This window comes from Rhinolophus ferrumequinum, chromosome 20 (assembly GCF_004115265.2).
Source record: "Rhinolophus ferrumequinum isolate MPI-CBG mRhiFer1 chromosome 20, mRhiFer1_v1.p, whole genome shotgun sequence".
In the NCBI taxonomy this organism is placed as follows: Eukaryota; Metazoa; Chordata; class Mammalia; order Chiroptera; family Rhinolophidae; genus Rhinolophus; species Rhinolophus ferrumequinum.
In genome coordinates, this window is record NC_046303.1 from 41,003,705 (window position 1) to 41,018,295 (window position 14,591).

A 14,591-nucleotide genomic window follows, 5' to 3' on the forward strand; every position below is an offset into this window, starting at 1 on the left:
GAACCATCTCTGCTATGGACTGTTTTGTGTGCCCCCAACATTTTATGTTTAAGCCCTAATCCCAGTACCTCAAAATATGACTGTATTTGGAGATGGGGCCTTTAAAGAGGATATAAAGTTCAAATAAAGCCTTTTGGGTGAGCCCTAATGCAATCGGACTGGTGTCCTTATAAAGAGATGCACAAAGAGACATCAGGGATGCACAACCACAGAGGAAATACCATGTGAGGACACAGTCTGCAAGTCAGGAGGGAAGCCTCAGGGGAAACCGATACCTCGGTCTTAGACTTCTAACCTCCAGAACAAAACATATTTCTGTTACTTAAGTCATCCAGTCTGTGGTATTTGTTATGGCAGCCCTAACAAACAGTCCCCAGGTTAAAATTATGAGTATGTGAATATTGAAAGCTCCTTCAAGGGATCTGACACACCCAGAAGGCTAAGAATCTACATTAAGGAAGTTAGTCCTTAAACAGTTGTCCTTGGATCATCAGGATCATGTAAATCTCATAGAGTGGGTCCCTGGAATCCACATTTATAACAAGCTTTCTAGAAGACTTTACGTATACAAACTCTCTTACCAATTTTCCTGAGCTGTTTTTTTTTTCTTTTTCTTTTTTTTTCCTATGTGGAACTAAATCCAAGAGATAGCAGCTTTCTACTCTAATGTGATTCCCCTTTAGATGAGGGGAAGTTGAATCATACACTTATTCTCCTTTATTGTTTTGGCCTAATTGTACCTTCAGGCCTTTAATGCTGAAAAAATTGACTTTTATGGAGGAAATGACCCGTGAAAACTACATAAGCGTAAGAGACCTGGATAGTGATGAGGTTTTATGAACTGCAGCTTAGGGAGCTAAATACAATAGTGTGTGGCCATAGAAGCTTCAGGGTGCCATCCAGCAAGGATTCAAGGAAAGTAACCACACTAATTATTAAATTGAATAACTTTCCTGCACTCAAGGGTAAATCCTCATTTTGTTGGGTCTGAAGTGTATATAGTTTGGTGGACCTCTTCAGGAAATATAATTAATTCAATCAATAAATTTCAAAATTGGTAAGGCTCCTCTCAGGACCATGAAAGAGTAGGTGCTAGTAAGGAGTCCTGAGGTTTAAACTTCACGTCTGTAAAATAAGCTATAAAATACTTTAATGTAATGGAGAAGATTCAAATATACATATCTATCATAGCACAATTTGAATATAACTATAATAAAGGTCCAAATAAAATACTAAGAAAGTGTACAAACGGTAGGGCTTGGGTTTTCTGCAGGGCATATAGTTTAAGACTTTAAATGATTGTTGGAATTTTGATTCACACAGACTGGTACTGGGAATAGAATGAGTAAGAAAGAAGAAGGATAGACATTTTAGAGCAGTTTGAAATAATGACTAATATCCTTGGCTGAAGTAAATAGGTGAGGGAGGGGGGCATGTGGGTGGAGCAGAGTTCAGAGTGAATGTTAAGGACAGAAATATGGTTGAAACCAGATCCTGAGACTATTAATTGCTATGCCATTGACACTAACCTCAGCAATTCAGGAAGCAGTGAAAGATTCTGAATATGTGCATAACATAATTAGAATTGTAGTTTAGTGTGACTGTTTTAGCAGCAGCGTGTCATTTAAATGGGAGGAAGAAGGAAGAGAACAGAGCTACGAAGCCAGTAAGTAGCAGTTAGAATGTAAAACCAGCTCCGTCTCTCTTAGCAGCTTATGCTCTTTCCACGACACCGCAGCACTGAGAAACAGGTTACTGCTCTCGTGTGCGCTTCATGTCCCTTAAATTGGTCATCAGTGTACCATTAGTCTATTAGTTCTGCCTTTTGTTATGTTTCTTTCTTCTTGGTTCTCATTCCCTTTGCATGACTACACTTTATCCTCGTCATGGTTAACAAATTAGTGGAATGGTTAGTTGTTGGCGACAGTGTTGGTGAAAATACACTGACCGGTAGGAAAAGGAACTGTATTCCTTTATTCATGGCCAAGATAGGAAGCCCAGGAGGCTCCAGTATTCAACCATAGATAAGAGAATAGCATGTCTGTGTTCTGTCTATATAGCCCCTTGCAATCTGTGCACACTTGAGAATTACTAAGACTGCCTAAAAAACAAATCAAAATTATTAAGTAGTTTGAGGTGTAAATTTTTATTTTATTCTTCCACAAAGAAATCAAAAATATATATGTTTGCTTATTTAACTTATATTTTATGGGACTTCATAGAATATTTCACATTTAGTAATAAACTTTTTTCTAACAAACTTTCACCCATATTATTTCTGTTTCTAAATTTCAGCTTTTCTAAAATTATTGTCATCACTATTATTTTAAGTTAAACTTACACTACTCAATTTGTATATCGGTAGATATAGCTCTGTTAAACACTTCTGTTTGTAAAACTATGTATACTTTCTCATTCGTTCAACTTAACTACATTAAAAGTGAAAACAAATCTTGTATATTAGAATTTAATTTTTTATTGCGTGGGAGAAAGGCATTAAACTATAATTTGCATTAAATGGCAGATGGCATTTCACATTAATGATAGCAGTTGAGTAAATTTCATCCATTAAAAAGGGCATGTGTTAGGCCAATAACATTTGTGTAGTTATAATGTTGTCTTAATTCACCTGCTTTGGAGTGTAAACATTTCAAGTAAAAATCTTGTCTGTAGTCCAAAAAAATTAAAATTCTGGCATATAAACTACTTGATAAGTGACAGTCATTATAATTAAGTATTAAAAGCATAAGCACTCAGGAAGATAATGTGTGTCAAGTTAAAGACTATCATTTATAAACCATTAGGACTCTTAACGTGTTGTATTTAGAATATATTTTCTTGATTTTAATGGTATTTATAGGACATATAATTAAAGCATACATTTACGGACACTGGTACTGTACATATATGTAAAATACATGAAGGAAAACTAAAATAATAAACAGACATTTTTCATTAGAATTAGGAAGAGAATATTAGATGAAGTTATAATAGTGTCTTACTCACTTAAATATATTCCATGAAGAGAAAAATACTAACTGGATCATTTTATTTATTTTTTTAAGTTAAAAAGGCAATAATCTTACTTTAGACAGATATCTTCTTTGTTCATTTGTTTCTGCTCTCTTAAATCTGTGAGAATCAAAATGTCTTGTAACAATCAGTTGTTAACTCCTTAATTCTGGTATAATTATGAGACTCAATAGGGAGTCCAGAAAAAAAAATTACTTTGTAATTTATTTTTATTTTATTTTTCTCCTCCGAGATATCTAAGAACAATAAATGGCCTGTTAATATGCATTGAAACAATTAAGTTATATTGTAGGGGTATTCTGATGAAATGATGTGTATTTAACCTTTTGCTTTTCGTACCTTTTTTGGTGCAGAGAATTTGGAAATATCATTACACCCTGTTGTTTAACTGCCTTTAAAAATGTTTTGTGCAGAACAAATAGCTTAATTTTATGGGTTTTGTTGATGCTAAACTCTGGAGCAGAACCAAAAGATATCCTGACTGCCAAAATAAATGAAGAAAATTATTTTCCTTACTATCTTGGAAGAACATTTGTACATGATAGCTTTAAAATAACTTTCCATTTTCAATGAGGTCTTTGTCATTTTTTTTCTCATCTGAGTGACCATTTGGATGCTAACCTGAGTCTGTTAAATTTTGTTTTAAACAAACCAAAAAAAACAAAACTTGAGTAAATTTGTAATTACATTGTTCCTTTGGAGAGTTCCAATGTGTTGAACTTTACCTGGGTGAGTTTTCATAATTTAATCTTTTACATCTCTCCCTTCCATCTACCCAAAGTGATCTGTTAAAGATCCTTTTCTCTTCCCTAAAAAATCCTATCAGTCTTTCAAAGCCTAGATTATTGCTAAAATCCTATAAGATTCCTTTCCTGATTAAACTGGAAATTACTTATTTCATTCATTTGACACTCATTACAGCATTTTCATGTCAGTGAATCTTCTCTCTCAAAATAAGTTTTTGTTTGTTTGTTTTTGCTTTGTTTTGTTTTTAGTGAATGGACTTTTCAAAGAATGTGATAAAGGTATGTTGATTCATACAAGTTAATCAATAGACACTGAATAAGCAGTGACTGCATTTAATGCATCGCACCAGGTAGGCATTGGCAGGAATATAGAAATAAATCAATCCCTTGCCCTCTATAACTTATAGTCTAATAAGAGAGGTAAAGTAGAAAAATCATTATTAGGTAGAGACAGTAAGAAAAACAGTATAAAGGATCAATGGACGGACAAATACTACCTGTTGACAATGTTATCAGGAAAGGTTTTGTTGTGAAACACTTTTTAAGATGTAACTGAAATAATGATTCCCTTATTCCTAGGGCAGTTGCCATTATTAGATTTGCTGCTACTAGAAACAACACATGTTCTGACAATCCTGAAAAGACCATTTATTTTTTACCGTCACATTATTATTATCTTTAGTTTGTGTCAAGAACTGTGAAGGGCCAGAGATTTTATCCCACTTTCAAGACAAGTTAGCCTGGCATAGTTTCATCGATGCTGGCAGAAGACATGAAATCCTTGGGCCAGAGACAAATGATTCTAGTATTAGTCACAGCATAGCATGTTTCCCCCGCAAGTCCCACAGGGAGTGAGGCATAGCGGCCTAGGTAGATGCTGTACATACAGTGAATGTGTGTTATACCTAATTAACTGACCTCAAGCTCAGAGAACTCCCAATTTTATAAGAAGCCTGCTAGCAAACCCGTCCGACCTTTGCCCAGAGAAAGACATTATCTTTATTAGATAATGTACATGAAACAAAACTTCCATTTGCTCTGAACAGAGATTTTATCTCTATCTTCCATGGCTGTTTGCAAAGATAGTGTAGAACAAAAGCTGCCAATGGATGTGTAAAAATGCTGTAGAGAATTCCCCCCAAACTATGTTCAAATAAGGCTAGAAATACTTGTTATGAAGTAGTGATGTAGGAGAATATAGGGTCATCTGTTGAGGTTGTTTTATTGTCCCTGATATTATTTCATCATTGGTATATTTTTCCAAAGAATTGGTTAAGTTGTCTAATACTTTGAAATTTTGGGAATACAGTTTAAAGAAGTCATTGTTTCACATAATGATGAAAAGTGAGTAAGAAGCGATGCTAATATTCTGAGAAAAAGAAAGAGCCCTGCATCTTATCAGTTCAGTGTGTTAAGAATACAAAGCATTATTCTGAATTACAGATGAGGTATTCTGTAATTTATCCATGTGATAAGCAAATTAGTCATGAAAATCTTTCCAATGATAGATGATCCTACAATAAATTTGTGTTTTCTTTACATGTTCACACACACGTTCTAACATACCATTTTGAATAATTTATGCATCCACAGTAAAATCATAATTCCAAAACCAGATTGAATCTCAAGTTGGAATGGATTTTAGAAATCATCCGAGAAAATCTATCCCTGGGTGTATTTTTCCAAAATAACGGAATATAAAATTTATTAAGTTCTACAGCTGCACTTCCAGGATCCTTTCTCTATAATGGTATTAGTGACTCTCCTCAGGCTGATACAAGGCTGTACCTGAAACTGACATTGTTGTATTTATGTGATACCTTTCCTGAATCATACATAATCCACTGATGGATTCAGTGCTATAATCAGTAGAATCAATTGATTCTATTCTAGGATTTTATGTCTGTGCTTTCAGCTTTCTAGTTGGTTTCCTTTATATTTCCCTACTTTTTTCCTTAGTCTTTTTCTCTGTGTTGCAACATAAAAAAAGAAAGAAAAAACAAACAAACAAACAAAAAAGGAAAAAGTCAATTGTTATTTAAAAGTTTATACACTATACTATGAAAGCAAAAGAACACCTTCTGCTGAATATTGTTGGTAAGAAATTGGGGAGAGAGCACTACACTAATAAGAACATCCAAAGTAATATTACACACCTGTATTTCAAACCATAGAGTGCTTACTCCTATGATAGGATCATCATAATAAATGCTATTGCTACTACTTTTATAAATTCTCAGTATTTTTCATGTACCAAGAACTACATTTGGCCACTTAATCTGTGAGGTAAGTGACAAGCCTCTTCCACTTCTAGCATGTTAAGTGCCTAACCTGTTATTTTATGGGACAGTTTTAAAAAAAGAAACTTACATCTTGATCTTATATGGGATTCAGACATATATATCTGATTTCAAAAACTAAAATGCCTACAGGGGTCAGTCAGGTAAAAGAAAAATCTGAAGCAAATCAGAGTGTCTGTTTCATTGAAAGAATACTTCAGACTTTCAACCCCACACAGGAATGCAAACCTGTTGCTGATCTTCAGATTTTTCTAGAGAAACCAGGAATGCGAATTTTTATGCAAAATTTCTCATTGTTGAATGTTGGGCATTTGTTAAAAAATAATTAAATAGTGTGCTCACTAAATAAAAAATACCTTTAATCAGCAACATCTAATATATAGTTCGATAACCCTAATGTACTTCCAGGCTAGCAGAACAGAGGATGGGATCATGATAGGAGGGAGTGAGAAGAGATATCAGGGAGAGATAATAGGGATCTTTAGGGAACAAACCGTAGCCATGGAAACACCAGTCTGGCATAGTGGCACAGGCCTAGCAATAGAGTCTGCTGACAGCAAACGTTGACACTAGGGAGTAGGAAGCTGTACATGAACTGTTCTCAATCTAGGCCCTGGGGACTCTTAAGCATCCTGAGGAGGAAAGGCTATTTTTAAAAAAATAATATCTTGAGAGGCCCAGGCTACTCTATAGGGAAATTTCTGCTTCTTCACCAAAATGGTGACTTGGGAATGGAAAGTGATTAGCTACAAAAATAAAGGAACCATAGACATATTGATGTACCTGGCTCAAAATAGTCATAGAAGTAGGAGAGCGAGAGAGAACGTCTTAGGAGTTCAGTAGACCAGTGCATGTGTTCCCAAGGTGCACTGAGTGCAATGCACTTTGGAGGCAATGAAGAAAAAACTACACATTATTCCGGTAAGAGCCAATATCCCTCAAAATACAATCCATAGTCACCTGACCGGCACTGCCCAGGAAGATGAGACGTTAGTATGCGAAGGTGCTCCATGGAATTCCGAGAGATACAAGAACGGGCGCCGATTGAGAATTTTCAGTCAGCTGAGGGAGGGCAATTGATCCAGCAGATGCAGGGATATAGTGTTACTCGGAGTCCTAAGGTCTTGAGGCACAGGGAACATGTGGGGACTTACCGGTTACTAGTGACTTAAATGGATCACATTCCTGGTTCCCCACCCATGGATCTAATCTGCATCGTGTGGTTGGACAGAGAAATAGGCAATTTTTTTAAAGAAACTCCTAAATACTACTACTTCTTTGATAAAGTTGTGGTAAGGATTAAATTCAATGTTGAATCTAAAGTGCTCAGTACAAAATTTAGACAGTTGATTGTGCCAAGTGTCAGTGAGGACTGCTGGCAGAGTATAAACATGCCACCATTCTGGAGAGCAATCTGGCACCACATTTACATGAAATATATGCTTACTCTTAGACCCAGTGATTCTGCTCCTAGTTATACACACCAGTGGTGTTTTTATACAGATCCCGAAGGATGTGTACAAAGACGCACCAGGGTTTGATGTGGAGATTTGGTGGCAGTCTGAGTGTCCATCACTGGGAGAGAAGATAAGAAAATGTGGGTGAGGGGAGCCGTACCTTGAATATTACAAAGCAATGAGAAACAACAGACTGTATACATAGAACTATGTACAGGAATCATAAAAACCCAGTTTTTAATGAAAAAGATGAGAAAGACTACATAAATTTAAAAATACCGTTTACATAAATTTTAAAATGTACCCAAAAGCAATAATATACTTTCTAAGAATATATGCAAACAAACAAAAAAAGTTAACTTATCAGTAACAGTTTATAATGATTGCCGCTTGGCGGGATGCAAGTAGAACATAGAAGGGGAAAGAGGAGGAAATAAATAAGACGGAGAGACCTTTCAAAATCAATGGTATTAACGAGCCATGGGTTGATTGGATGACAGACTCAAACCTCTGCACATTAATTTATCAATCAAAGGAAAGGAAAACTAAAATGAAGTTATTACCACACTATCTTGCACATAGAGTAATTAATTCTATAGTTTAAGCAAGAAGAACAGAAGCGGTCTCAGAAAAGAAAAGAAAATGACAGAGAAAATTTCTTTCATAAAATAAAACACACTTCACAGTCAGAAATTTGTGGCATCAGATAACAAGTACTTAATGATTTCTGCCTGTGACCCCAGCAAAGTGTTAAGTACAATTGGAGACAAAATAATAAATATTTGATATAGTCTCTCCAAGGAAGAAACCAAAAAACTTGAAATATAATGAAAATTTCCTGCAATCCAGTGGGAAACTGGTAGAGTTAATGTTTTCAAAAATAAAGACCATCATGTGGTCTATTATTAGGTGATGCATTATAAATACGCACTTAAAAGAGTAATTAATCCTTTAACATTTTCATGCAGGAAATGTGACTGAGTCCAGCACACACCAAGGTCTGTGCTCAGTAGGAAAATGCAAAGTGAACTCAAGGAGGTGCCCGACTTAAAGGTGTAGACAGGTTCAGGAGACAGACTGGACTGTGGAATAGGGCAGGTTTCAACGAACAGAATGGGGCTGGTTAAAGTGTGGGTGGTCCTTGAAGGGCTGAGACATGAGGTGAGCCTTCAAAAAGATTCTTTTAAAAAGTCATAAAGTTTAGCATGAAGTGAAAGCTCAAAGATAAGTGTCTTAATTATGCAAATAATGATGTAAAGAAGATAAAGTCTTGCTTTATCCTTTCAGTACGGAGAACAAAATGAAAATGTATTGCGTTGCAGAAAAAAATGAAATGGTTCTTCAGTGTGGTTTATTTTTATGAGCAGTTGCATAATAGTACATTATCTTTTATTTCAGATACACTGGCCTAGTACAGCACTAAAAATAGAAGAATGCATAATGAAGGGAAAAGACTCAGTAAGTATTATTCATTGTAAATTACACAAATCATCAATTATATCTCTCATCAGTCACAAAGCACTGAATGCCTAACCATTTATTTACTTTGAAAAGCACATATGCAATTCACTTCAGGAAGAAAAAAAAAAAAAAAAAAAAAAAAATATATATATATATATATATATATACACACTTCATGTATAATATATACATGCACATTATATATATGTATATATATAATTATGTAAAAATTAATTTCAGTGTAGAGTTAAAGTGAGCTGAGGTACCATCCAGAACTTTGGTTTTTATTTTGTTTTATGATATTTTAATCAACTCAGATTTATAAAGTCCGTATAGTAATGTTTGTTTCCTATATATTTGGGGGGAAAAAAAACACAATTGCAGGTAATTTTTTAATTTGAGGCAAAGCTAAACACACTGTGAGATTTTATGTCACTTTGTTTAGTGAATAAGAAGCATGAAGAAACAAAGAACAAAAGTTTTGGAAGAGGAAGGTAAAGGAATAAACATTCCTCAGGTTTGCCACAGTGTTTGTGGGGTCTTTCCTACTTCCAGAATCAGTATTGCGTTTCTCGGCAGTTCCCTGCAGTGTGCTAGTGGGACAAGGCTGTGCAGCAGCACCGCCCCTGGCAGAGTGGCCAGCACACGAAAACATGAGTGAAAGAGGGACCTTCACAGGCCGGGGTAGCTGGTCAGTGATGCGGGATGCGTCTTCAGAAGACAGCACTCGCATTTCCTTTTGAAAGTTAACTTATCCGCCCCCCCCCCTTTTTTTTCCCAATAAGGAAACAAAGTACCATGTAAAAGACTAACGTATATGATAGCAACTCCAGATTCTCTGCAGTAACTGGGTCACAGCGAAGGAATGAGTCAAGACCTTCTTGCTGCTTTGGTCCACAGCGTGATACTGACTGACTGAACACACTCAGGCTATTTCAGTCTAAGCCTGGCTGAGCCAAAATGTGGTCTAATTGGCCAAGTCAAGTCACGACAGTGTTTCAAGAGATGAAAAGCAGGTGCTTATAGCAATTTGAGAATAGAATAGTTTACCCATACCTGAATGAGTACATTTTTCCAACTATATGGGTCACCCACAGAATAAAATGCTACACAAGTGGGAAATTAAAGAGATAAATATATCTTGTGTGCCCTGGATAATCAGTTTAGTAGTGAATTTTTCTTACCAAGGGAATGCTATAATCTGTATCATTTATGGTGAGATGATTCTGCTGGATTTTTCATCCTAATACTATTATACGACAGATGTTAAAATCATAATCTCTCCTTATAAAATATTACATTTACTGATTATTGCATGTATTGATATAAAAGTAATATTAACATTATAAGAGTTTAATATTTCTCTCATAATTTATTTTAAATGAAGTAGCAATGCCTAGTTTACCAACAAGGTGTTTGCTAGAATTAATTTAGCTAAGTTGATATGAGGCAATTTTAAACTTTTTTTCATTCCGCCTACTGATCATAAAACTCACCTAGTGATTGATGTATTAAACTTTGTTAAGCATATAATATGTATTAGGTACTGTTATTGATTAAGTGGGAAATACAAAGATTTGTAAAATAAAGATTCTGTCCTCAAAAAGATTACAGTTGAATCCCAGTGTAGGTAAACTAGAGCTCCTGGGTGGAGTGCAGCCTGCCATAAATAAAGTTTTATTGGAACACAGCCATACATACTCACTTCTGTATTGTCTCTGGCTGCTTTCATGCTATAGCTACAGAGGTTGAGGTTCAGTTGCAACCAGAAAGGTAAGTAGTAGAAACCAGATCACCCATCAAACTAAATACATTTACTCTCTGGTCCTTTATACAAAAATGTTGCTGATCCCTAGGCTGTAATCTTAATGTAATAGGTATAAAATGTTATTTTTATTGGCTAGCTATCTAATTTCTTGAAAATTCTCTATGCAAGTGCTTTATGTACATTTATGAGTTTGAAAATATGACTTATTTTTCCAAACATCAAAACTCTGTATTGTCCTAAAGTCTGCATATATTTTCTTAGGAGTAATGAATCTTTTTCTAATTATTGGTTTTCTGGCTTTATGCTGATTCATGTTTATATGTACTTAAAAAAATAGCAGCATTGGGAATGACTTAATTACTTAGTGGAACATATTGCCATGCAAATCTTTATGCTTGAATAAATTTCTGAACAGTGCTGTTTTTTATTCCTTAATTTTGTACTAGAATACATGAAAATGATATACTCCCACTATTAAATGTAATTCCTACATCACTGCTAACTAAAATGTACATTCATCTCCTGGCCTCTTCTGCTACTCCTGGTCCTTTTTTCATCTTCCTCTCTTGCCCTCTATATTCTAGGGAGACTTAAATATTAAATTTCTAGGCTTAGGAAAAACAAAAATCAAAATAGAACTCAACATTTTTATTCTACTAACCAATTTCTTTTTTTTTTTTTTTCTGCCTTAGAGTGAATGTGCAAATTATGTTCGGGTTTTACATCACTACAATAGGACACACCTTCTGACCTGTGGTACTGGAGCTTTTGACCCACTTTGTTCCTTCATCAGAGTTGGATACCATTTGGAGGTAAGATGATTTCATTCGTTGCTATGAATAAAAGTAATGATTAAAAGAACATTAAAAAGTAATGATTACAAGAAAGGTGGTGGCATTTCTTTTGACAAAAGAGAAAAGCATTGTGATCTTCTGATTCAGTTTGCTTGAGTCAGAGGAATGATCTTTCTGGGCCTTTAAAATCTTTGTCAGCTGTAAAAGCTGTGAGCCAATTAATTCTTTATGTATTCATTCACTGAACAATTTCATTTACTTAATTTGTTTACTTAAAATATTTTTTAATGTCAAACTATATTCTCTAGTGTGTTCTTATATGAATTTTTATTAATGCAAACACCAAATTAGAATGAACATATATGAACATAAATATGCATATATATATATATACACACACACATACATATATATACATTTATATATATAAATAAAATTACTACATATAGTTTTTTATAAAGGACATGCAAAGGAGATGCAAGGACTTGTTGATCCTGTAATTACTCCTTAGCCAGATGAGGTGGGGAGGTGGAAACGGGGTGTTGGGTGAGATTGCAAACTGACAAGGTAAATAATAGTGAGTGAGAGCTATATGTCTCTCTCCCCCAGACTCCACTGGTAGGTGATATGGTATAATGAAAGAGAATATCAACTAAATTCTGGCATGCGCATAATGTTTACTAACAGGCAGGCTTGAAGATCAGCTATATAACCTGTTTCAACAAACTAAGTAAACTCTCAACTCTCATTTATTTTAAGAACATTTTGAAGCACCTTACATCATAGCTTTACTCTGAAGCATATTAAACAATATTCTGATGGCAGGATATGTTACATTTTATTTCGGTCAGAAGGCAGAATCCTGCATTATGACAGGTTGCAGACAAAACAGAGCTTTAGGTATTCTGTATTTAAGCAGCTAGATTCTCTTGATTCTTACGCCTCAATTATGAAAGGACAGAAGTGACTATAAAATATTTTCAGTCTGCACATACAGAAAACAACATTCATTTCACTATTGAAAAACTATTTCTGATATTTCTTATTCTAATTGTTAACATTCAGGTGCACATATAATTAGCATGATCTGAAGCGCTTTCTCTAAGGTGCCTCTGGAGAGTGCCTGATTGAGGTACTTCGGCTGTTAAGTAAGTGTCCTTATAGGCAGGGTTTTTGAATAGCGTATTTTATATGTTAACTAACTGCCCCTAATTGTACATTAAAGTTAAATAGCATGCACAAACACATCACAGTGTATTTACTGATTATTTTAAAGAATCAGAGCAAATGCTGTAATAGGAGAACTTTAGACAGAGATGTAGAAGGCAAATGAGTTCAGTGCAAAGTCAGTATATTTACGTATATACAAATATACACTATACACACATATGTGTATACAAACACACATATACACATATATACACAATCAGAATATATGCATCTGAGATACAGATCTATTGGAATAAATCCTCTCAATTGTCATGTAGGTGAAAATGCCTTTGTTTCATCTTTATTTTTGAAGGATATTTTCCCTGGATATAGAATGCTAGGTTAATAGGTTTTTGTTTTTTCTTTCAGCATCTCAAACATGATTTATTGTCTTCTATTTTTCTGATGTAAATTCAGATTACCCTGTTTGTCATTGTTTTATTTTTTAACATTTTCTCATTATCTTTGGTGTTTAGCAGTTTTTCTGTAGTATGCCTATGTATGTGTGATAGTGGTGATAGTGAAAAATTGGTATTTATATACTAAGCTTCTTGGATATAGAAGTTTATGTTTGACACGTAATTTGGCAAATATTTTGTCATTATTTAAAATAGTATTTCTGTCTCATTTCTCCATTCCTCTCCTTCAAGGATGCATACATATTTGATATAGTTTGTGTATTCTCCCACAGGTCATTGAGATTTTCATTTTTGTTTCACTTTTTTTCCCTCTGTTTTACAAATTGGCTAAATTCTGTTGATTTATTTTCAAGTTCATTAGTCCTTTCTTCTGACATTTTCAGTATTCTGTTAAGCCCACCCCATTAATGGTTCATACAGATACTGTACTTTTCAGTTCTAGTACTTTCATTTTGTGTATTTTCCATTTTCGTACCGAGCATTCCCCCAAATTTTTATTTGTAATGACTATATTTTCACTTAAGCCCTTGAACCTATTTTTAATTGCTGTTTTAAAATCCCTATATATTCATTTTAACATGTGGGTCAAGCGAAGGTAAGTTTGCATTGAATGCTTTTTCTCTTGACTATGGATCATATTTTCTTGTTTCTTTGCATGTCGAGTAATTTTTATTGTACACTGGACTTTATATATTACATGTTTTATTCTGGATCCTGGATTCTATTATCTTTTGAAGAAAGTTGATTTTTATTCTAGCATGCAGTTTACTTGGTTGGATTAAAATTCAAAATTCTTTTATTATGGGCAGCAGTCACAAATCTCTTTCAACTTTCCAGCCACTGCTTTTCCCAGGTTGTTTGTACACCTGAATTCAAGTGTCAGCCAAGGATGTGAGAGAGAATATACACACAGATTTCAGGGTGCCTCCCTCAGTTTCTGGATATGTCTTCTGGCTTTTCAGCTGATCTGGTACTTTACATCTCTGTTCTATGACTTATCAAGCTAATAAGTCTCTAGCTTGCTGCTTGATTCTAGCTTCCTCATAACATGAATAGGAGGTTTCCTTGAGTGAGAAACTGTTCAGCTTTTGTGTGTTCTTCATTAATCTCTAGTGCCATCAAATGATGGCTTAGTTCATCATGATTATCTATGGTAGAGTTAGTCCAATACAAGCTGCATTGTCATTCCAGAAGTGTAACTTCATGTAATTTACCTTCATATGCATGGTATTGAATATTTTTTTTTTCTCTTGTAGCTATCTAAGTATTAAATATGATTGAAAGCATTTTGGAAAAAAACATCTGTATATGCCATCAGAGGATCTTGTAACGATATGATAATAAGAGCGTTGATATTTATTCCCCAAACTCCATTTGGAAGTCTTGATAAAATTTTATATGAGA

At 34.5% G+C, this 14,591-nt stretch overlaps 1 protein-coding gene across 2 annotated transcripts in view; it reads left to right on the forward strand.

Annotated features, from left to right (window-relative positions):
* SEMA3E (semaphorin 3E) overlaps nt 1-14,591 on the forward strand; it is a 247,692-nt gene that overhangs the window by 150,656 nt on the left and 82,445 nt on the right. For both annotated transcript variants that reach the window (XM_033088911.1, XM_033088912.1), the window contains 2 exons: nt 8,935-8,994; nt 11,458-11,577. In XM_033088911.1, coding sequence (XP_032944802.1) covers nt 8,935-8,994; nt 11,458-11,577 — 180 coding nt within the window. The remainder of the gene's footprint in view (nt 1-8,934; nt 8,995-11,457; nt 11,578-14,591) is intronic.